This window comes from Echiichthys vipera (genome assembly GCF_963691815.1).
Source record: "Echiichthys vipera genome assembly, chromosome: 21".
NCBI classification, from domain to species: domain Eukaryota; kingdom Metazoa; phylum Chordata; class Actinopteri; order Perciformes; family Trachinidae; genus Echiichthys; species Echiichthys vipera.
In genome coordinates this window covers 25,680,497-25,706,098 of record NC_139846.1, presented here as the reverse complement: position 1 = coordinate 25,706,098, position 25,602 = coordinate 25,680,497, and the positions used below count along the sequence as shown (strand labels likewise).

Sequence of the window (25,602 nt, the reverse complement as noted above, 5' to 3'; positions counted from 1 at the left end):
GTGCGTGTGTGCGTGTCATTCACACTCACGCGCTCCGGCTCCAGACGACGACCTTTGACCTGCAGCAGTAAACATTTATGAATCACAACAAAAATGATGATAAATATTAAAAATATTAATTTAAATCAAATAATTTAAAAATAAAATAAAAAATGTTAAAATAAAAAATACAAATCAATTAAAAATAATTAAAAATAAATCTAAAGTATAAAAAACATTAAAATTATTAACACATTAAATTAATAAATTTAAAAAATGTAATTTATTCTGTTTATCGACTCATAAATTAATAATCTGAGTTTAATTCAGAATGAATCATTAAATTTTATGAAATGTTCAACAGTCACATAATAATTTATTATATTATTATTATTTAAAATAAGGAAATAGCTTTTATTTAAACAGTTAACATAATAATAAGTTTATTCATTAGATTAATAAGATAATTTATAAGATTATTATTAATAATAATTGAATAGTTCTAATTAAACAGTTACATAAAATTAATTCGATTATTAATAATAATTATTGAAATAGTTCTCATTTAAACTGTTACATAATAAATTAGATTATTATTAACATTATTATTATAATTAATTAAATACTTCTAATAACAGTTACAAAAACAAAAACAGTTACATAATAATTAATAAGATTATTTTTATAATTATTAATGAAACGTTTCTGTAATAATAATAAGATGATTAGATTATATTACTATTTAAAGTAATTAAATATGTCTCATTCAAACAGTTACATAATAATTAATAAGATTATTATAATTATTATTATTAATGAAACGTTTCTGTTTTAAACAATTACATAATTAAGATAGTTATATTATTATTGTATTATTATTTAAATATGTCTCATTTAAACAGTTACAGAATAATTAATAAGATTATTAATAATTATAATTATTAATGAAACGTTTCTGTTTTAAACAGTTTTCGTAACAAACCTGATGAAACTGTTTCAGGACCATTGAAGGGAACACGTGACATCAGCGGCAGCGTGATGTCAGCGATGACGTCACGTGTTTGTTTACAGGCCCTGTGACGCACGAGGCGGAGCTGATGACGTCACGAGCCTGTTTTTTTATTTATTTAAATGAACAAAAACAAAAAAGTTTTAATAATAAACAATAATAAAAAGATTTAAGAATTATTCATAAACCAAAGACTTTTAAATAAATAAATAATACTTATTAATAATAATGATAATAAAATGCATAAATAATAAAAAACAGACATTTACATAAATAATAGTTATTAATAATAATGATAATAATAAAAACACTAAAATAAATAAATAGTAATAAAAAGTTGAAGCTCAAACAGGGAAACTTTTCAGAGCGACTCAGAGGTTTTTTTTTTGTTATTTAATAAAATCAGAGATGAAATAAATTAAATAAAATTAAATAATAATAATTAAAGAGCTTTGTTCAGATTTAGGATTTTTGTTTGTTTGTAAATAAAGATTTTTACAAAGTTTAAAAACATTTTACGGTTTTGAACCAGACGTTTATGGTCAGAGGGTAAAAACACCTGCGACTGTAAACTTTCACACTTTAAACTGGGTTATTAAATTTATTTATATATTTATATACATTTTTATATTTTCTGCAGTATTTTCAAATGTATCATTATGATAAATTATCAGTTTATCTACAAATTAAATGAATGTTAAAAATAAAGGTTTAGTGTTTAGAGAATAAAATAATGAAATAATATAATTTAAAAAATCATCTTTAACAAATAAAATACATTAAAAAAATAAATCATATGAATTAATAAATATTATAAATTACTAAAAATTAAATTGAGTAGGAAAACAATAAAATATATTTTAAAATATTGATGGTAAAATAAAAAATATATATTATAAATAAATTATATTATTTAACAAATAAATAAAGTTGAAGGTGAATGTGGTTTTTTGCACATCTGAAACTGCACGTAAAACACACACACACACACACACACACACACACACACACACACACACACACACACACACACACACACACACACACACACACACACACACACACACACACACACACACACACACACACACACACACACACACACACACACACACACACACACACACACACACACACACACACACACACACACACACACCAGAAACGTTCACCTGCAGCGGAAAAACGTCACTACTGTCAACGTGTGTGTGTGTGAGTGTGTGAGTGTGTGTGTGTGTGTGTGTGTGTGTGTGTGTGTGTGTGTGTGTGTGTGTGTGTGTGTGTGTGTGTGTGTGTGTGTGTGTGTGTGTGTAAAGGGGGCGGGAGTCTCTATAGAAGCCTGATCCCGCAGCGGGACTCCTGTGGATCCGGACCGGCCTGAGGCGCACATGTCCCGCTCACCTCTCCGCGTCCACACCGGGGGAGCAGCGCCGTCCCCGGGGCTGAGCATGGAGAACGGCCGGGAGCAGGAGCCGGAGGGGGAAGAGGAGGAGGAGGAGGAGGAGGAGGAGGAAGACCTGGACGACGAGCTGGACGCGTCTCATCTGGAGAGGTTCATGAAAGACCGGAGGAGAGCCCGGTCTCTGCCCGCGTACCCGGCCGCGCTCCTGGCCGCGGTGTCCGGGGCCGACGGGAGGAAGCGGGTGAAGTTCGCCGACTCCATGGGTCTGAACCTGGCCAGCGTGAAGCACTTCAGCGCCCTGGAGGAGCCAAGGATCCCGAGCAAAGTCCTGTCCCGGCACAAGAGCTTCCCTCCGCCGCAGCAGGACTTCCTGAGCGACCTGTGCCACAGCTTCAAGTCCCGGACCGCCCTGGACACGGACCGGCTGGTCGCCTTTTTCCCGGAGCCCCGGGACGCGGAGCAGAGGGCGCAGCGGCTCCGCGTGTGCCTGGAGAAGGTCACCATCACCCAGTTTGACGTGCGGGGCCACATCCGGGTCTCCACGGGCTGTGCCGACAAACAGGTCGGGGTGAGGTACACCTTCAACGACTGGCTCTCCCACGTGGACGCGCAGGCTCTGCCCGTGGCCGCGGATCAGCCGGGCTTCGTGGGGGAGCGCTTCAGCTTCACCGTGTACACGCCGCCCTTCGTGGACCCCAGCTCGGCCGTGAACTTCGCCGTGTACCTGCGGAGCGAGGAGGGGGAGTTCTGGGACAACAACGAGGGGCGAAACTACACCCTCCAGTACCGCTGCATGCCCAGCTCCACGGCGTACGGGGTCAACACTTTCCTCACCTGATCTGTCCGTGCGTAAAAGGCTTTTTATCCGTGCGTAAAAAGCCTTCTATCCGTGCGTAAAAGGCTTTTTATCCGTGCGTAAACAGCTTTCCAAACGGCCCTGTTACGCAGCTGCTGAGTCCAAACGCCACCCGTGCAGCTCTGTGTTCCCTGATGAGTTTGGTTTTTTCTTAATTTCGGCCTCTTTGACTCTTCTGGTGTCTTCCGTGCGCAGGGCAGCGCCGCGGACGCCTGTGGACATTAGTGTGGAGGACCCAGACACCGGGCGGACTCTCTGATCCGGACTCTCTGTTCTGGACTCTCTGATCCGGACTCTGGGTCAGAGACCGGATGTGGAACTTTTTGTAATTCAAACGTCAGATTTCTGAGTTCAGCTCTGTGATTAAATATCCTCTGTTTCTGAAAGTCAAGGAGTCGTGTTTCACACAACATGTCAACAACAACAACAACAACAACAACAACCACCACAACAACAACATCAACCACAACAACAACCACCACAACAACTACAACAACAACATCCACCACAACAACAACAACAACACCAACAACCACCACAACAACAACATCAACCACAACAACAACCACCACAACAACTACAACTACAACAACAACAACAACCACAACAACAACAACAACAACCACAACAACTAAAACCACAACAACAACCACCACAACAACAACATCAACCACAACAACAACCACCACAACAACTACAACTACAACAACAACAACAACAACAACCACAACAACAACAACAACAACAACAACCACAACAACTAAAACCACAACAACAACCACCACAACAACCACCACAACACCAACAACAACCACAACAACTAAAACCACAACAATGACAACAACAACCACAACAACAACACCAACAACCACCACAACACCAACAACAACAACAACCACAACACAACAACAACCACAACAACAACAACCACCAACAACAACCACAACAACAACCACCAACAACAACCACCACAACAACAACAACAACAACTACTACAACCACCACAACAACGACAACCACAACATCCACAACAACCACAACAACAACAACCACAACACCAACAACCATCACAACAACCACAACACCAACAACCACCACAACAACAACAACCACAACACCAACAACCACCACAACAACGACAACCACCACAACAACAACCACCACAACAACGACATCCACAACAACCACCACAACAACGACAACCACAACAACAACAACATCCACAACAACCACCACAACAACGACAACCACAACAACAACATCACCCACAACAACAACAACCACAACAACAACATCCACCACAACACCAACAACAACAACACCAACCACCACCACAACAACCACAACAACAACAACATCCACAACAACAACATCCACCACAACAACCACAACAACAACAACATCCACAACAACAACCACAACAACAACATCCACCACAACAACAACAAAATCAACAACAACCACCACCACAACAACAACCACAACACCAACAACCACCACAACAACCACGACAACAACCACCACAACAACAACATCCACCGCAACACCAACAACCACCACAACAACCACAACCACCACATCCACAACAACAACCACCACAACAACAACAACCACCACAACAACAACAACCACAACAACAACCACAACAAGTGTTTTTCTGTCTTTAACACCTTAAACCTGCAGCAAGTTTAGTCTCTAAAGGAGACGGTTAAGTTTAGTCACTAAAGGAGACGGTTAAGTTTAGTCTCTAAAGGAGACGGTTAAGTTTAGTCTCTAAAGGAGACGGTTAAGTTTAGTCTCTAAAGGAGACGGTTAAGTTTAGTCACTAAAGGAGACGGTTAAGTTTAGTCTCTAAAGGAGACGGTTAAGTTTAGTCTCTAAAGGAGACGGTTAAGTTTAGTCACTAAAGGAGACGGTTAAGTTTAGTCTCTAAAGGAGACGGTTAAGTTTAGTCTCTAACGGAGACGGTTAAGTTTAGTCTCTAAAGGAGACGGTTAAGTTTAGACCACTAAAGGAGACGGTTAAGTGTAGACCTCTAAAGGAGACGGTTAAGTGTAGACCTCTAAAGGAGACGGTTAAGTGTAGTCACTAAAGGAGACGGTTAAGTTTAGTCTCTAAAGGAGACGGTTAAGTTTAGACCACTAAAGGAGACGGTTAAGTGTAGACCTCTAAAGGAGACGGTTAAGTTTAGACCACTAAAGGAGACGGTTAAGTGTAGACCTCTAAAGGAGACGGTTAAGTTTAGACCACTAAAGGAGACGGTTAAGTGTAGACCTCTAAAGGAGACGGTTAAGTTTAGACCACTAAAGGAGACGGTTAAGTGTAGACCACTAAAGGAGACGGTTAAGTTTAGACCACTAAAGGAGACGGTTAAGTGTAGACCACTAAAGGAGACGGTTAAGTTTAGACCACTAAAGGAGACGGTTAAGTTTAGACCACTAAAGGAGACTCAGTCAGGTCCACTGAGGTTCAAGAGTCCGACTCTGAAAATAGTCGTGTTGACAAATGTGACGACAACAGTTTGATCTGTCAACACTGACGCACGCAGTGTGTGTGTGTGTGTGTGTGTGTCTGTTTCTCTGTGTGTGTGTGTCTGTGTGTGTGTGCGTGTGTGTGTGCGTGTGTGTATGTGTCTCTGTGTGTGTGTGTGTATGTGTGTGTGTGTGTGTCTCTGTGTGTGTGTGTGTGTGCGTGAGTGTGTATGTGTGTGTGTGTGTGTGTGTGTGCGTGAGTGTGTATGTGTGTGTGTGTGTGTGAGTGTATGTGTGCGTGTGTGTGTGCGTGAGTGTGTATGTGTGTGTGTGTGTGTGTGTGTGTCTGTGTCTCTGTGTGTGTGTCTGTGTCTCTGTGTGTGTGTGTGTGTGTGTGTGTGTGTCCACCTCAGCTGAACTGACACATGAAGATATGATCGTGTTCATAAGATCATTATTGTTTGATCAGGAGTTAAAGTCACGACACGATTATTGAGTAATGATGAGAAAACCTGCTCGTTTCTGATTGGAGCAGCTCCAAAAACTACATTACCCATGAGCCTCAGCTGCAGGTCACAGGGGAGATCAGTGCGACGCAGAGAAACGATGAATTCATCCAAAATCACGTCCTGAGTGTCGTTGATATCCATGAGACAGTGAAGGTTCTCATGTGTCCAGGCTTCATCAGTTCATGTAGGCATCTGACCAGGACCAGGACCAGGACCAGGACCAGGACCAGGACCAGGCTGGGACTGGACCAGGACCAGGGCCAGGACCAGGCTGGGACTGGACCAGGACCAGGACCAGAACCAGGCTGGGACTGGACCAGGACCAGGACCAGGCTGGGACTGGACCAACCGATGATGTCACTGGAACCCTTTGTGCCCCAAGTGCCAACAACCGTCGTTAGAGTGACAGACGTTGGTGGAAGTAGGTCTGGACTTGGTTAGTGCTGGTCCAGTCCCAGCCTGGTCCTGGTCCTGGTCCAGTCGTAGCCTGCTCCGGGTCCTGGTCCAGTGGTTGGTGGACATTGGTCTGGACATGGTTAGTGCTCTATTGAGTCTGAACGACAGTTGTGGAGGCCATTTGTGAACAGTTGTTGTTCAGACTCAATAGAGCACTAACGAAGTACAGACCTACTTCCACCAACCACTGGACCAGGACCAGGACCAGGCTGGGACTGGACCAGGACCAGGACCAGGCTGGGACTGGACCAGCACTAACCAAGTCCAGACCTACTTCCACCAAAGACTGTCACTCTAACAACGGAGCACAAAGGGTTCCAGTGACATCATCGGTTGGTCCAGTCCCAGCCTGGTCCTGGTCCAGTCCCAGCCTGGTCCTGTATCAGTCGCAACAACATCACTTCCAGAGCGCCGTAACCATGGAAACCAGCGACAACCTGGGCTCCAAATAAAAACATTTTGTACAGTTAAAAAGTGACGAAGTCATGTTTGTTAATTCAAATGTTTAAATGCAAATTGAAGCGTTCACGTCACAGAGAACCACGTTGCATTGTGGGATATTTAGCGTTCAGTGTTTCTATGCTGTAAAAACTTCACAGAAGACACACACACACACACACACACACACACACACACACGCACACACGCACAATTAATGGAGAGATGTCAGAGCTGCCAGTGACCAGCGCCCCGAGCAGTTGGGGGTTCGGTGCCTTGCTCAACAGCAGTGCCCAGGAGATGAACTGGCACCAGTCCAGGCTCCATTCATGGTTCACACAGGGACTCGAACCACCGAGTCACCTAAGGACTGAGCTACTATCGTTACGACTCCAAGACCCAGATAAAAATGATGACATCATGAAGGAAACGTCGCTGCTTCGCTGCAGCGTCTCCTTTAAAAACAGAAAACTGTTCTTTACGGATCATTTTGTCACTTTGACGTCGTAAAAACTGAAAGTTTGAAACGGACACAGCAGCGAGCCGCGGGTCAGAGACCTGACGTCCTCTCTGGGACTCCTCTGTGTTTGTTTCTGATGAAACCGCCATCACTGATTAAGCAACGTGGTCTTTTACACCTGCGCCAGTGTGTGTGTGTGTCTGTGGTGTGTGTGTGTGTGTGTGTGTGTGTGTGTGTGTGTGTGTGTGTGTGTAAGTGGGCCAGTGTGCTCATCCTTAAACCAACAGATGGGTCTATTAATAGCAGCCTCCGGTACCTGGTGTGGGTCAGTCACCTCGCCGTCCGTCCAAACACACGCTGGAGGAACGTGACGAGAGTTACAGCTCTCACTTTATCGGCTCCACCCGTCGCAAACGAGACGATGATCCTGTTTTTATCCAGCGTTTGAGAAATCAAACATGTGAACTGCAGATGAGAGATGGAGGTCGACACATTCGGCCGCGTTCAGACAAGCAGGCAGGAGGAAAACGCGGTTCAGGGCGCCCTCCCACTGTGCCTCCGACCCGTGCCCCGGCACGTTTCACGGCTAAAGTCTGGTTCCTTTGACCAGTGTGAGTGCAACCGTACCACGTCTAGGAGCGGCACGCTTGCCGTCCACGGCCCGTTTGGGAGAGGTGGGCTTTAGTAAAGCACGTTTGCACGTGTACGAGCACGAGCGTGCGCACGTGTACGAGCACGAGGCCTACGGCGGCTCTGAGGTCATTTCCTGTGCGCCTGTTGGGACGTAGAGAAAAGAAGGAGGGACCATGCGCGGACATTTCAAACAATGGCGGTGAAAGGTTCACGTTGGTGTGATGCGGAGGTGGAGTGTTTACTGCAGATTTGGTCGATGAAAAGATTCAAAAACAGTCGACAAGACGCACAAAAACTCCGAGGTCTACGGAAAGATCTGGAAACAAAGCCACGCATCGCCATGACGTCATCAATGCGTGTGACGTGTTACGGCGTGATGACGTATAGGCAGCAAGAAGCATTCTCCGAGGCCCAGGTAGTGTGAGTACAAACGGGCCTGGAGGGGGGGACAAGGACCCTAAAGCACGGGGCACGGGACGGAGGCACAGTGGGAGGGCGCCCTAACCTGTGACGGAGGCACAGTGGGAGGGCGCCCTCACACTGGGGACTGAAAAATACTAAAATAATCCCTTTAATGGACGTTAAATTGAGAATATTGCACCACTTTAGCTTCCTGTTGGCTCCACTTTAGTCCCTGTTTCAGTCACCAGACTCCACTTTATCTCCTTTAAGTCGTTTGTTTGTGTGTTTAAAAAAGTCAGGAACAAACAACACAAACAAACAAACTGATGAAGGACGTCGACTCAAATCTGTTGGACTTTAACAGAATTTCCCGGTCAAAAATATAAAAATATAAAATATCTATGAGCGACTCAACGTGCTCCAAATCTCACCAAACTTTACACACGTCTCAGGTCTGGTGAAGGGAATATCCCATAAAACTTATATAAATAAATAAAATAAAGAAGCTAAATATATAAAAAATATCAATGTGTGTCACATTTAAATGCCTACATTTATTTCTTGTATTATTTATATTATTTTTGGTTCATTTAACGGTCCTCTGGTACTTTCCAGAAAACGGAAACCTAGCCAAGACACAAACAGCTTAGTTTTCACTGCGCTAGCTAGAAGAAGACAGCTAGCCGTAGCTTAGCTGCGCTGCATGGATCTGACATCGGTCGCTTCGTAACATTAGCTGATAAAGTCATTTAAAAAACAGCGAGGCAGCCCCAGTTATCCACTCAAGACAGGATGTTGCTACGTCAGCTAGCTTGAAGTAGCCAGTTACCTAGAAGTAGCCAGCTAGCTTGAAGTAGCCCGTTAGTTAGAAGTAGCCAGCTAGTTGGAGGTAGCCAGTTAGCTAGAAATAGCCAGCTAGCTAAAGGGAGCCAGTTAGCTAGAAGTAGCCAGTTAGCTAGAAGTAGCCAGCTAGCTAGAAGTAGCCAGCTAGCTAGAAGTAGCCAGCTAGTTGGAAGTAGCCAGCTAGCTAGAAGTAGCCACTTAGCTAGATGTAGCCACTTAGCTAGAAGTAGCCACTCTCCCTCTCCATATCTAGAAGTAGCCAATTAGCTAGAAGTAGCCAGTTAGTTGGAAGTAGCCAGCTAGCTAGAAGTAGCCACTTAGCTAGATGTAGCCACTTAGCTAGAAGTAGCCACTCTCCCTCTCCATATCTAGAAGTAGCCAATTAGCTAGAAGTAGTCAGCAAGTTGGAAGTAGCCAGCTAGCTAGAAGGAGCCACTTAGCTAGAAGTAGCCACTTAGCTAAAAGTAGCCAGTTAGCTAGCAGTAGCCACACAGACACACCAAAGCAGTGATAAAGAAATAAAAGAGACTTTGAATAAAGAAATAAAATGAGTGAGAATTGAGACGTTGCGGTGTTGAGGTTCTTTTATAGCTCCGCAGAATCACAGAATCACACGACGGATGCACGACTTTGTGCGTTTAAATACAAAAGTAACACGGACAGGAACAAGTCAGGGATGCACCACTCTGCCCCCGCGTCACTGAACACGAGACGTTCACTGTCATTAATGTCTGTACGTAAATCTGAACGTTTACGACCCTGAACTCAACGAGCCGCGGCGGTGACTCACGTTAATCAGCTGTTTGCATCAGTAATGAAGCTTTTGAGTCATTTTTGAAGCAAAACCGTGATTTTCCCGTGCTTTACGTTGATTTACACGATCGCACGTTAGTTTGTAAATGTTGTTCGGACAAAACACGACAGAGAGGAAACTGTAACAGGCGTTTACGACCCGACGAGCGCTGATCTGAGGATGAGTGAGTGACAGGAACGACGGCTGGAGACAGAACAGAACGGTGCATCCGTCAAAACAAAACGATTCAAAGCTCCAAACAAACTTCATCTCCCACAATGCCTTTCACAGATCCGCCTCCACCTGGCTGCGTCTCATTGGGTAGAACAGGAAGCAGCGTGGTGATCCGCTCCAGCCTCTGATGTCACTTCCTGGTGTTTGCTTGGACAGCGCCCTCCCTCCACCTGCACCTCCATCAGAGGGCTAACGCTCCACCACGATCTTCTGGGTCTCGAACATCTTCCCGATGGCGACCTGCAGAGAAAGACGGGGACGAACACAGAGTCATTCGACTACACGGAGATGTGTGTGTGTGTGTGTGTGTGTGGGTGTGTGTGTGTGTGTGTGTGTGTGTGTGTGTGGAGTGCCGTTAGCAACATGCGCTAAGGTTAGCAGCAGCTGTAACGCAGCTGTCCTGTGAGAACCACGGGGTCTAAGAAGTATCAAAATACGACTTTTATTATGAAAATACTACAACTTTAGTCTGAAAATACAACTTTTATTCTGAAAATACGTCTGGAAACACTCGGACTTTATTCTGAAAATACGTCTGGAAACACTCGGACTTTAGTCTGGAAAGCTTCTTTTTAAAGACTTCATCATTTTCCCGCTTCCTCCTTCAATTCATCGCAAACATTCAACATCGACACACGTGGAGTTACGCGTTTCCCCTGCGGACAGGAAGTGGATAAAAGAACCTCTGCGCGGTCGTGGACCCTGAACTTGTGCCGGCGTTAACGCGGCGCCTCTTTGTGAAGTTGTGAAATGTGTGTGTGTGTGTGTGTGTGAACGTGTGCGGACGACACGCGTGTCCTGAAACAGCTGTTCTTCCTGAGGCCGCAGCTGAACTGTGTGTTCAGACGAGACGTTAACTCCGTGTTCAGAACATCTGCGGCGTGTGTGTGTGTGTGTGTGTGTGTGTGTGTGTGTGTGTGTGTCCGTGTCTGTTTGGGGATGTTCTGTAGATGAGCCGTCGTGTCTTTGTACAGAAAAAAAGGAGGATCAATGTTGAACTGTGGCCCAAAAGCACACACACACACACACACACACACACACGCACACACACTAACGCGCGCACACGCACACACGTCCATAATTGGCTCTTGTATTTGACAACAGAGTTCAGATGGGTAATATTGACACAACACAGTGACAAGGCTCTCTGGACACTGAACACACACACACACAGACACACACACACACCTCCCTCTGGCGCCCCCCTCAGGACAAACAGGAAACTCCTCCTCAGGACAAACAGGAAGTGAGTGTTTTAAGGACGGACCGCCACCAGGGGGCAGGATGTCTCCACAGATGACTCTCCACCTCTCCCTCTCTCCACCATCTCTCTCTCTCTCTCTCACCCTCTCTCGCTCGTGTGTGACGTCCTGATTGGCTGGCGTGTGGCGTAGCAGGGAGGGGGGTGGCGGTGAGGCGGGCGGCCCTCTGAACCAATCAGGCGGCAGGAGGCTTGGCCCTCATGTAAATTGTTGCGGCGGTGGCTCCTAACAAAGGGAAGGCCTCTCTCTCTCTCTCTCTCTCTCTCTCTCTCCCTCTCTCTCTCCCTCTCCATATCTGTCTGTTCTGGTTAGTCTCCATCTTTCTCTCCATCAGTTTCTTTTATATCTCTTTAGATTTGTGTCTCCTTCCCTTTTTTATATTTATATATATAAATCCATCTCTGCGGAGGTCCGCGCCCGCTCCGTCTGCCTCCTCTCCGTCCGTCAAACTTTCATGAATAATGAACGAAGAGCTCTAAATAGAAACCGTCACGAACGCTCCGACTTAATTTGGGTTTGTTCAGAGACGACGCGCGGATCTAAATAACCCAATTAAGACGGGAACAGCGGGTCAGCGTCTCATTAAGGCAAAGCATGCTGGGAGTTCCCCCCCCCCACCAGAGTCAAAAGTCCTGGTTGGCCACGACCAAACAAACGACGGCCGCATAACGGCGCCCCAGTGTGTGATTTTGGAGCAAAGGAGGTGCGACGTGTAACACAACGCCGTCTGCGTCAAGTGTGTGTGTGTGTGTGTGTGTGCATCAAGTGTGTGTGTGTGTGTGTGTGTGTGTGTGTGTGTGTGTGTGTGTGACTCTATCCAAAACCTTTTGTACAGAAGGGCGAGGTGGAAAAACGGCAACTTCCCGGCTTCGACGACTTCTGGTCTCAAAATCCAGGAGAGACGCTAACAGCCGGACGTGGCTAACAGTGGTTAGCTCGGGGCAGCACGGTGAAGGCATTCAAAGGTCTTTTTTAACCACTAATGCTGCTGAAAATAACAGCAAACCTCTGCAGCAGCATGAGAAGAGTCCCTACACACAAAACAAAGCAGCAACAGCGTAGTTAGTGAACCCAGAGTTTATTAAAGAGTGTTTTAAAGACTTACCTACTGGCCCCTGTACCAGCTCCTCTCATAGTAAAGTCCATTACAGTGGAAGGAGCCCATTGGTGCTTTGTTTTGTGGTTAAAAATGAGGAAGACGTCCCCACACAATGAGCTTAAAGTGACCTGATGACGTCACAAACGTCTTCAGGGTGAATCAAACGTCTCAAAATGGTGAAAAATGTCTTTCAATGTTTTGTTTTGTCCAAAAATATTCATTTTAATGTGAAATCAAACAGAGAAAATCAGGTTTCAGAGGCTGAAAACAACTTTTTCTGATGAAAACTTGAGAAAAATGACTTCATGGATGAATTCATATGATTTTATATAAACAGAAATAATATTAAAGTAAATACAGGCATCAATACATTGCTGAAAAGCAAAGAAAGTGCACTTTTCAGGTGCATTTTTCAGTCTTTTCCACATCAAACCAAAGTCAATCCCAAAGGAAGGAGCCCATTGGTGCTTTGTTGTGTGTGTAGGGACTCTTCTCATGCTGCTGCAGAGGTTTGCTGTTATTTTCAGCAGCATTAGTGGTTAAAAAAGACCTTTGAATGCCTTCACCGTGCTGCCCCGAGCTAACCACTGTTAGCCACGTCCTGCTGTTACTAGATAGTGTCATGTTTCCTGTTTCCACATGAACAGCAACATACAAACAAACGGGAGACTTCATTTTCTGATCCGGACTCAGACTCACATATGCACATTACAGTGGGCACGCTGCGAAGGCCCGCGGGAGCTCCCTCCCCCGTGAAGACGCTCGCAGTCATCAGTGTTATAATGGAAAGCTAAAGTTAGCCTCCTTCATATACCGTCTAATCCACCCGCTCACACAGAACAAGCAGCAGCAGCAGTAAGGAAACCACGGACGCACGCAGTCTTCCCTCCCCGCTGAGTCGTGACTGCCCGACCTTCAGACTCCCTCCCACCACGCGGGAGGTGTGAGATTATCACGAGCGCGCCGCTGCACTCGTTCCTGGATCAGTCTGTGCGTCAGAGACTCGGATGTTACAGCGGTTCTTCTGACAGCAGCACTGCCGACCGGCCGTGCTCTCGGAGATTCACCTGACAGCGCGTTTGATAGCGGTGAGATCTTCATCGGGTCAGAAATGAGACCATTAAACCTCCTCTCACATGTTTCAGGCGCTCTAACACGGATCCATGTCACAGGACGACACGGCCGGGAGCCTGGGAGCCTTTAACCATCACTGCTCTCGTCAGTGAGACGGTTTCATCGAGAGAGAAGAGGTTAAACGACTCAGATCAGGTCAAACACGCAGAACACAGCACTGCAGAAACACAAGGCACAAGGCATGGACAGGCTTTTACTTTGAAAGGTTATTTTAAAGCATGGATAGAACCCCACTTCCTGTTGGTACAAACCATAAACACCAACCGTGACTAAGACCCGATAGGATCCAAACATCTGGTGTCAAAAGTGTTCCTTCATGTGTCGAGACGATTCTCTTCTGAAGATAAATTTAGTCTGTACCACGTCTAGGAGCGGCACGCTTGCCGTCCACGGCCCGTTTGGGAGAGGTGGGCTTTAGTAAAGCACGTTTGCACGTGTACGAGCACGAGCGTGCGCACGTGTACGAGCACGAGGCCTACGGCGGCTCTGAGGTCATTTCCTGTGCGCCTGTTGGGACGTAGAAAAAAGAAGGAGGGACCATGCGCGGACATTTCAAACAATGGCGGTGAAAGGTTCACGTTGGTGTGATGCGGAGGTGGAGTGTTTACTGCAGATTTGGTCGATGAAAAGATTCAAAAACAGTCGACAAGACGCACAAAAACTCCGAGGTCTACGGAAAGATCTGGAAACAAAGCCACGCATCGCCATGACGTCATCAATGCGTGTGACGTGTTACGGCGTGATGACGTATAGGCAGCAAGAAGCATTCTCCGAGGCCCAGGTAGTGTGAGTACAAACGGGCCTGGAGGGGGGGACAAGGACCCTAAAGCACGGGGCACGGGACGGAGGAACAGTGGGAGGGTGCTCTAACCTGTGATGGAGGCACAGTGGGAGGGCGCTTTAAAGTCGTAGCATTTAGGTAGAAATGTCACTTCTGTGCATAGTTGATGCCAAACATCTGAAATCGTGACGGTACAGAGTTCCACAGGTATCAGGTTTGCAATTCTTTCGGTCCTGACGGGAGAAACATTTACACCACAGAAGAAGAACGAACGCCAGCACGGAAGAACTGTGAACAGCCTCGTGTCACGTTTGGACACCGGGGGTGAACAGCATCAACTTCTCTTCAATGAACGACAAACAAAAGAAAACAGGCTGCACCTCATTGGACGAACGCTTTCATTCGTGGGCGTCCGGCTCCTGGACGCCACGAACAGACCGACGTGGCGGCTCACGTCAGAAAGAATCGGCTGACTCTATCGTCATCTTTCCATCGTGTAAAGAAAAAGTGCACAAAGTAGCCTGAACCTCAAGCTCACGCAAAGCTAAGGAGCGGACAACTTTGCGCTGCGTTGCTCAAAACCTCGCCACCACAACGCATAAACATCTACTGCTACGTCTTTCACAAAGAGCCGGACATTAGCATTAGCTACGCTAGCTGATGTCTCACTTGTTCCGGCGTACCTCAACATAACGTCAGTTTACTTTATAACCAGCACGACAACGTTAAAGCGGAACAGACTTGAATTAACGCATTTTCTGTTGGGGACAGAAAGCATTTCTTACACGTTAGCATTAGCTACGATAGCTGATGCCTCACTTGTTCCAGCGTACCTCAACATAACGTCAGTTTGCGTTAACCCGCCCGGACCAACGTGAAAAACCAACGTTACAGAGGAACACACTTGAGTTAACGCACTTTCTGTTGGGGACAATTACAAAGCATTTCTTACACGTTAGCATTCAAAGACGGTTACGCCACTTGTTAGCATCGAGAGGATCCTGCGAGCTAAAACACTGAAGTTCTCTCTCAGTGAGGTCGTCCTCGGGGGTGCGTGATCAGTATTTGGCTGCGTAACTGTGTAAACATTTCCTGAAAGACAGGATGAGGCAGAAAACTCTAAACTCAGGTGTGTTTTGTTGTTCGGAGGACGGTAAAACTGTGGAAGTCGCTGCTAATTTAAGTGAAAACCCTCCAGTTATAGAGAAGAAGACGCTGCGGAGAACAGCAGGAGGCGTAAACATGGAAGTTAGAGAGCCGCTGGAAGAGCGAGGAGTGAGACGGAGCGACGGAGGGAAACCTGGAGGTGCTCGGCAGAGAGGGGGGAGGGAAGATGAGAAGACGGAGGGGAGGCTGTCGAAGTGAAATGCACGGAGGCCTGGGAGAGTGGGAGAGAGAGGGGGATGGAGACGGAGATGGAGACGGAGAGCGAGGGAAGCAGGGGATGAGAGGTGCTCAGACGGGTAATGAACTGAGCATGAGGAGAACTCCCATTTGTCAGGAGATGAGAGCAGAGCAGCTCCAACGCTTAAGTCCTGAAAGTCCGATCGCAGGGGAAATAAAACCCAACACCACCGCCGCCGCCTCATCGCATTCACCCCGAGCTGGGTGCAAGAACTTCATCACTTCAATTCACAGGAAGTAGGAACGTGGAGCTCTGCAGGGACGGAGTCGCTCACCGTTAAAGTTTAATGGAACAACTGTTAACGGAGAAAACCAGGAGAGACGCTAACAGCCAGATGTGGCTAACAGTGATTAGCTCGGGGCAGCACGGTGAAGGCATTCAAAGGTCTTTTTTAACCACTTAGGGCGCCCTCCCACTGTGCCTCCGTCCCGTGCCCCGTGCTTTAGGGTCCTTGTCCCCCCCTCCAGGCCCGTTTGTACTCACACTACCTGGGCCTCGGAGAATGCTTCTTGCTGCCTATACGTCATCACGCCGTAACACGTCACACGCATTGATGACGTCATGGCGATGCGTGGCTTTGTTTCCAGATCTTTCCGTAGACCTCGGAGTTTTTGTGCGTCTTGTCGACTGTTTTTGAATCTTTTCATCGACCAAATCTGCAGTAAATACTCCACCTCCGCATCACACCAACGTGAACCTTTCACCGCCATTGTTTGAAATGTCCGCGTGATCAGAGCGGTCAAACGGACGCTAACACGCTGAATTAGCCGCGTGCTAACCCTTTAGATCTCCTCTCGGTAAACACTGGAGCTGCTGGTCGTCCACATTAACATCAATGTTGTCCAAACATCCAGGACCAAACTTAAGTCCTTCACAATAAAAGCCCATCAATGTTGACCGAACTTCAGTCCTTCACAATAAAAGCCCATTGCCTCTAATGCAGCAAGAAGCATTCTCCGAGGCCCAGGTAGTGTGAGTACAAACGGGCCTGGAGGGGGGGACAAGGACCCTAAAGCACGGGGCACGGGACAGAGGCACAGTGGGAGGGCGCCCTGAGACGGTGGACGTGACGGTGGACGTGACGGTGGACGTGACGTGGACGTGACGGTGGACGTGACGGTGGACGTGAGGGTGGACGTGAGGGTGGACGTGACAGTGGACGTGACGGTGGACGTGACAGTGGACGTGACGGTGGACGTAACGGTGGACGTGACGGTGGACGTGACGGTGGACGTGACGGTGGACGTGACAGTGGACGTGACGGTGGACGTGACGGTGGACGTGACGGTGGACGTGACGGTGGACGTGACGTGGGACGCGACGGTGGACGCGACGGTGGACGTGACGGTGGACGCGACGGTGAACGTGACGGTGGACGTAACGGTGGACGTGACGGTGGACGTGACGGTGGACGTGACAGTGGACGTGACGGTGGACGTGACGGTGGACGTGACAGTGGACGTGACGGTGGACGTGACGGTGGACATGAGGGTGGACATGAGGGTGGACGTGACGGTGGACGTGACGGTGGACGTGACGGTGGACGTAACGGTGGACGTGACGGTGGACGTGACGGTGGACGTGACGGTGGACGTGACGGTGGACGTGACGGTGGACGTGACGGTGGACGTGACGGTGGACGTGACGGTGGACGTGACGGTGGACGTGACGTGGGACGCGACGGTGGACGCGACGGTGGACGTGACGGTGGACGCGACGGTGAACGTGACGGTGGACGTAACGGTGGACGTGACGGTGGACGTGACGGTGGACGTGACAGTGGACGTGACGGTGGACGTGACGGTGGACGTGACAGTGGACGTGACGGTGGACGCGACGGTGAACGCGACGGTGGACGTGACGGTGGACGTGACGGTGGACGTGACGGTGGACGTGACGGTGGACGTGACGGTGGACGTGACGGTGGACGTGACGGTGGACGCGACGGTGAACGCGACGGTGGACGTGACGGTGGACGTGACGGTGGACGTGACGGTGGACGTGACGGTGGACGTGACGGTGGACGTGACGGTGGACGTGACGGTGGACGTGACGGTGGACGTGACGGTGGACGCGACGGTGGACGCGACGGTGGACTTGACGGTGGACGTGACGGCGGACGTGACGGCGGACGTGCCGGCGGACGTGACGGTGGACGTGGACGTGACGGTGGACGTGACGGTGGACGTGACGGTGGACGTGACGGTGGACGTGACGGTGGACTTGACGGTGGACGTGACGGTGGACGTGACGGTGGACTTGACGGTGGACGTGACGGTGGACGCCACGGTGGACGTGACGGTGGACGTGACGGTGGACGTGACGGTGGACGTGACGGTGGACGTGACGGTGGACGTGACGGTGGACTTGACGGTGGACGCGACGGTGGACGCGACGGTGGACGCGACGGTGGACGTGACGGTGGACGTGAGGGTGGACGTGACGGTGGACGTGACGGTGGACGTGACGGTGGACGTGACGTGGACGTGACGGTGGACGTGACGGTGGAAGTGAGGGTGGACGTGACGGTGGACGCGAGGGTGGACTTGACGGTGGACGTGACGGTGGACGTGACGGTGGACTGGCGGTGGACGTGAGGGTGGACGTGACAGTGGACGTGACGTGGACGTGACGTGGACGTGACGGTGGACGTGACAGTGGACGTGACGATGGACGTGACGGTGGACGTGACGGTGGACGTGACGGTGGACGTGACGGTGGACGTGACGGTGGACGTGACGGTGGACGCGAGAGTGGACTTGACGGTGGACGTGACGGTGGACGTGACGGTGGGCGTAATGGTGGATGTGACGGTGGACGTGAGGGTGGACGTGACGTGGACGTGAGGGTGGACATGACGGTGGACGTGGCGTGGACGTGACGTGGACGTGACGTGGACGTGACGGTGGACGTGACGTGGACGTGACGGTGGACGTGACGGTGGACGTGGCGGTGGACGTGGACGTAACGGTGGACGTGACGGTGGACGTGACAGTGGACGTGACGGTGGACGTGACGGTGGATGTGGCGGTGGACGTGACGGTGGACGGACTTGTGTGACGGTGGACGTGACGGTGGACGTGACGGTGGACGTGACGGTGGACGTGGCGGTGGACGTGACGGTGGACGTGACGTGAACGTGACGGTGGACGTGACGGTGGACGTGGCGGTGGACGTGGCGGTGGACGTGACGGTGGACGTGACGGTGGACGTGACAGTGGACGTGACGGTGGACGTGACGGTGGACGTGACGGTGGACGTGACGGTGGACGTGAGACGGTGGACGTGACGGTGGACGTGACGGTGGACGTGACGGTGGACGTGACGTGAACGTGAGGGTGGAATTGACGGTGGACGTGACGGCGGACGTGACGGTGGACGTGACAGTGGACGTGACGGTGAACGTGACGGTGGACGTGACGGTGGACGTGACGGTGGACGTGACGGTGGAACGTGAGGGCGGACGTGACGTGGACGTGACGTGGACGTGACGTGGACGTGACGGTGGACGTGACGGTGGACGTGACGGTGGACGTGACGGTGGAACGTGAGGGCGGACGTGACGTGGACGTGACGTGGACGTGACGTGGACGTGACGGTGGACGTGACGGTGGACGTGACGGTGGACGCGGTGTGTGTCTGTTCGTGTGGACGTCTGAAGTCTTCGCGCTGCTCTGGAGGTTCACTGATGCTCCAGTTAATGCGTCTCTAATCTGCCGTACGACGCCGCGGAGCGCCGCAGGTCACACAGGATCAGTGTTTTGCTCAAGGACACTTCAGCAGGATGCGGCAGTGTTTTGAAGGACGCCGTCTCTGCATCTCACACACCCCGCTGCTTTGTCTCATGCAGATCCAGCCAATCACATCGCTCCGTTCTGGTTCCACCCCTTAACCCCCTCCTCTCCCTCGTTTGTCCCTCCTCACCTCCCTTACTTTGTCCTCTCCGTACCTGCTGAGTGTGTGTGTGTGTGTGTTTGTGAGAGTGTGTGTGTTTGTGAGAGTGTGTGTGTGTTTGTGAGAGTGTGTGTGTCTTTGAGAGTGTGTGTGTTTGTGAGAGTGTGTGTGTTTGAGAGTGTGTGTTTGAGAGTGTGTGTGTTTGAGAGAGTGTGTGTGTTTGTGAGTGTGTGTGTCTTTGAGTGTGTGTGTTTGAGACTGTGTGTGTGTGTGTGTGTGTGTTTGAGAGAGTGTGTGTGTGTTTGTGAGAGTGTGTGTGTGTGTTTGTGAGAGTGTGTGTTTTTGTGAGATTGTGTGTTTGAGAGAGTGTGTCTTTGTGAGTGTGTGTGTTTGAGAGAGTGTGTGTCTTTGTGAGTGTGTGTTTGTGAGAGAGTGTGTGTCTGTGAGAGTGTGTGTGTGTTTGAGAGAGTGTGTGTGTCTGTGAGAGAGTGTGTGTGTCTGTGAGAGTGTGTGTGTGTTTGTGAGAGTGTGTGTGTTTGAGAGAGTGTGTGTGTTTGTGAGAGTGTGTGTGTGTGTTTGAGAGTGTGTGTGTGTGTTTGAGAGTGTGTGTGTGTTTGTGAGAGTGTGTGTTTGTGAGAGTGTGTGTTTGAGAGAGTGTGTGTGTTTGTGAGAGAGTGTGTGTGTGTTTGAGAGAGTGTGTGTGTGTGTTTGAGAGAGTGTGTGTGTTTTTGAGAGTGTGTGTGTTTGTGAGAGTGTGTGTGTGTTTGTGAGAGTGTGTGTGTCTTTGAGAGTGTGTGTGTGTGTGAGAGAGTGTGTGTGTTTGAGAGAGTGTGTGTGTTTGTGTGTGTTTGTGAGAGTGTGTGTGTTTGTGAGAGTGTGTGTGTTTGTGAGTGTGTGTGTTTGAGAGTGTGTGTGTTTGTGAGTGTGTGTGTGTGTGTCTGTGTGTGTGTGTGTGTCTTTGAGTGTGTGTGTGTTTGAGAGAGTGTGTGTGTGTGTGTGTGTGTGTGTGTCTGTGTGTGTGTGTGAAGGTGCCTCAGTGCCAGACTGCACCGTCAAATCCTCTCTTTTGATTCTCTACCTCTCTCTTTCCTCGTCTTTCATCCTCTCATGTCCACGCACGTGTGTCATTAACGGTGCATTTAAGGGTGTGTTGGTTAAGTATTAATGGTGCATTTAAGGGTGGGTTGGTTAAGTATTAATGGTGCATTTAAGGGTGGGTTGGTGGAGTATTAAAGGTGCATTTAAAGGTGCATTGGTGGAGTATCAAAGGTGCATTTAAAGGTGTGTTGGTGGAGTATTAAAGGTGCATTTAAAGGTGCGTTGGTGGAGTATTAAAGGTGCATTTAAAGGTGTGTTGGTGGAGTATTAAAGGTGCATTTAAAGGTGTGTTGGTGGAGTATTAAAGGTGCATTTAAAGGTGTGTTGGTGGAGTATTAAAGGTGCATTTAAAGGTGTGTTGGTGGAGTATTAAAGGTGCATTTAAAGGTGTGTTGGTGGAGTATTAAAGGTGCATTTAAAGGTGCGTTGGTGGAGTATTAACGGTGCATTTAAAGGTGTGTTGGTGGAGTATTAAAGGTGCATTTAAAGGTGCGTTGGTGGAGTATTAACGGTGCATTTAAAGGTGTGTTGGTGGAGTATTAACGGTGCATTTAAAGGTGTGTTGGTGGAGTATTAAAGGTGCATTTAAGGGTGTGTTGGTGGAGTATTAAAGGTGCATTTAAAGGTGTGTTGGTGGAGTATTAACGGTGCATTTAAAGGTGCGTTGGTGGAGTAATAAAGGTGCATTTAAAGGTGCGTTGGTGGACTATTAAAGGTGCATTTAAAGGTGCATTGCTGGAGTATTAAAGGTGCGTTTAAAGGTGCAGTGGTGGAGTATTAACGGTGCATTTAAAGGTGCTTTGCTGGAGTATTAAAGGTGCGTTTAAAGGTGCATTGGTGAAGTGTTAACGGTGCGTTTAAAAGGTGTGCTGGTGGAGTTTAACGTGCATTTAAGGGTGTGTTGGTGGAGTATTAAGGGTGCATTTAAGGGTGTGTTGGTGGAGTATTAATGGTGCATTTAAAGGTGCATTGGTGGAGTTTTAAAGGTGCATTTAAGGGTGTGTTGGTGGAGTATTAACGGTGCATTTAAGGGTGTGTTGGTGGAGTATTAACGGTGCATTTAGTCTGAGTGTTAACGGTGCATTTAAAGGTGCATTGGTGGAGTTTTAAAGGTGCATTTAAGGGTGTGTTGGTGGAGTATTAATGGTGCATTTAAAAGGTGTGTTGGTGGAGAATTAACGGTGCATTTAAGGGTGTGTTGGTGGAGTATTAAAGGTGCATTTAAAGGTGCATTGGTGGAGTATTAACGGTGCATTTAAAGGTGTGTTGGTGGAGTATTAAAGGTGCATTTAAAAGTGCATTGGTGGAGTATTAAAGGTGCGTTTAAAGGTGCGTAGGTGGCGTATTAAAGGTGCGTTCATCCTCCTCTTTTACTCTTTCAGCACTGTTCAGAGGAGCAGCTCTAAAAGAACAGAAAAAGTTTCTGGTACGACTTAAATCTCAAGGGACTGATCCATTTGGTTGCCTGTTGTCATGGTGACGGGGTTTGTTCCATTAAACTCACGCTGCTGCTGAAGGCCACAGTTCGCTCTTAGAGAAGTTTCAGGTGAGTCGTCTAACACACACACGAGCAGCAGCCAGGACTGTTGGTGTGTTTCAGGGGGGAAGACTTTCTTTGTAACACAGGTCGACGTGTCGCAGGAGTCGCAGGACTCTGGTGACTGATTGGCTGCGGAGTTCCTTCGGCCGCAGAGCGCCGATACAAGTTCAACTATCCCCAACCTGGAGTTTGGTCGCCCGTCGCCGCAGCAACAGCTGCAAACGCCGTATTCACCGCTGCTTTAGTCGCAACACCGTCTGGAATAAGGAACTGAATGTTTCTGAATGTTTCCGAATGTTCCTGAATGTTTCTGAATGTTCCTGAATGTTCCTGAATGTCGCATCATCTGTTGGTGCTTCTCTGACACGAGGACACACTCCAGCCTGACACTGACACGACGGGTGCTTTGACCTCTGAAGGACACACACACACACACACACACACACGCACGCACGCACACGGTCTCTCCACTGCTATAAGAACCTCCCTCTGCTGTTTGTTTGAGCGCCAGACGTCTTAAAAGAGGACCAATGGGACGTCTTCCTTTACACACACCCTCTTTCTGTTACTGTGTGTGTGTGTGTGTGTGTGTGTGTGTCTGTGTGTGTGTGTGTGTGTGTGTGTGACCTTGGACATCTCCGTTATTGAAGTTCCAGCCCTCGGCCTTAACGAGCTCCTTCGCCCGTCTCCTGTCTTGTTAATTGGCCGCAATGACTCCAAAGTAAAAGGACCCGCCGTCAACCAATCAGAGCGCAGCTACAGAGTAATTAACTGTGATTAGGCTGTGAAGTCGAGGCCACGCCCACATGAACACACACACACACACACACACACACAGTAATGAGGAGTTTCTTTGTAAATGTGCCGTTTTTTGAAGCGTTATTTTTCTCACTCTGAGCAAACACTAATTAGAGAAGAAGAGGAGATGAAGGCTCACAGTGTGTGTGTGTGTGTGTGTGTGTGTGTGTGTGTGTGTGTGTGTGTGTGTGTGTGTGTGTGTGTGTGTGTGTGTGGAGTTCCCTCGCTGTGATCTCCTGTTTCAGTCCGTCGCACAGAGAGACAGCGAGGAGGAGGAAGATGAAAAGGGAGGAAGAGAGAGAGGAGGAGAAACTTCCATTGTTCTCTCCTCTTCCTCCTCTTCCTCCTCCTCTTCCTCCTCCTCTTCCTCCTCAGACCCGACGCTTTCAGAGAAAACACATCGACGTCGCAGACGCTCGTTAATGTGGAGTTGTTTTTGTTTTGAAGTCTGAGTTCATGTTTGTGTTCCTGCGTGAAACAAAACCAGCACAAAAAGATGCAAAATGACTAAAAATAGATGCAAAACCACCACAAAAAGATGCAAAATGACTAAAAATAGATGCAAAACCAGCACAAAAAGATGCAAAATGACTAAAAATAGATGCAAAACACCTCAAAAAGATGCAAAATGACTAAAAATAGATGCAAAAACACCTCAAAAAGATGCAAAATGACTAAAAATAGATGCAAAACCACCACAAAAAGATGCAAATTGCCTAAAAATAGATGCAAAACCAGCACAAAAAGATGCAAAATGACTAAAAATAGATGCAAAACAGCACAAAAAGATGCAAAATGACTAAAAATAGATGCAAAACCAGCACAAAAAGATGCAAAATGACTAAAAATAGATGCAAAACAGCACAAAAAGATGCAAAATGACTAAAAATAGATGCAAAACCAGCACAAAAAGATGCAAAATGACTAAAAATAGATGCAAAACCAGCACAAAAAGATGCTAAATGACGCTTGTTGTGTCTCAGTAGTGGTTCTGTGCACACTTGTGGTGATTCAGCATCTCTTTGTGTTGTGCGTTGTCATCAGTTGTAATCATCAGAGTTCAGATGTTGTCGACGTGATTGTGGAGCGGAGGAGAAACACGTGTGGATCAATGTCCGTGCGGCGCCTCCATCAGTGTGAAGTGGCTGAAGGACTCGTTCTCATCTCCTCCGTTATCACTCGCTCCGTCTGGAGTTCCCCATCGTCTCCTCCCTCCTCCCCCCCCCCTCTCCCTCTCTCCCTCTCTCTCTCCCTCTCTCTCTGTCCATCTCGTCTCGTATCGATGTGTGGAGCGTTCCCTCCCTCCCTCCTCCTCCTCCTCCTCCTCCGCGGAGCTGCGCTCCTTAATGAGAGGAAGTGTTGACGGACAGCTGAACACTTCAAACACACAGAGAGGGGATTCTCCTGAACGCACCCCTGTGACTTCATGTGGCGGCGGCGCCGGCGTCCTCTTGATGAGGAGCGGACACTTTTCTGTCTGACGTGTCCAAAATCAAACTTCATCACATCACAGAGTCAAACGTCTCCTGGGTTACAGACAGCAGGAGAGCTTCTGTTTAGTCATTTTGCATCTTTTTGTGCTGGTTTTGCATCTATTTTAGTCATTTTGCATCTTTTTGTGCTGGTTTTGCATCTATTTTTAGTCATTTTGCATCTTTTTGTGATGGTTTTGCATCTATTTTTAGTCATTTTGCATCTTTTTGTGGTGGTTTTGCATCTATTTTTAGTCATTTTGCATCTTTTTGTGGTGGTTTTGCATCTATTTTTAGTCATTTTGCATCTTTTTGTGGTGGTTTTGCATCTATTTTTAGTCATTTTGCATCTTTTTGTGCTGGTTTTACATCTATTTTTAGTCATTTTGCATCTTTGTCGTCATTTTTGTCTGTTATTCGAACATTTCGATGAATCCTGGTTCTTTGGACGCAGCAGAAAAAGAAAACGCTCGTCACGACGGTTTCACGCAGGAACACAAACATGAATGAGCTCAGGCTCTTTCACTTCCTGTCCTGCGTTTGCTCCTTCACCATTGCCTTCTTCATTCACTGAATTACATCATGCTCTCAGTGTGTGTGTGTGTGTGTGTGTGTGTGTGTGTGTGTGTGTGTG

The 25,602-nt window shown here is 48.0% G+C and overlaps 2 protein-coding genes across 2 annotated transcripts in view; one reads left to right on the top strand and one right to left on the bottom strand.

Moving 5' to 3' along the window:
* Positions 1 to 2,376: 2,376 nt before the first annotated feature.
* Positions 2,377 to 3,228, top strand: ppp1r3g (protein phosphatase 1 regulatory subunit 3G; the record flags this gene model as incomplete). Its single annotated transcript, XM_083936421.1, has 1 exon — positions 2,377 to 3,228. One exon carries the CDS (start codon positions 2,377 to 2,379, stop codon positions 3,226 to 3,228), a length of 852 nt encoding a protein of 283 aa, XP_083792547.1.
* Positions 3,229 to 10,033: 6,805 nt separating this feature from the next.
* The window catches only part of lyrm4b (LYR motif containing 4), a 30,412-nt gene continuing 14,843 nt past the window's right edge, over positions 10,034 to 25,602 (bottom strand). Inside the window, exon 3 of the mRNA XM_083935816.1 lies at positions 10,034 to 10,725. Within this exon, the coding sequence (XP_083791942.1) occupies positions 10,675 to 10,725 (51 nt within the window). The 3' untranslated portion in view covers positions 10,034 to 10,674. The remainder of the gene's footprint in view (positions 10,726 to 25,602) is intronic.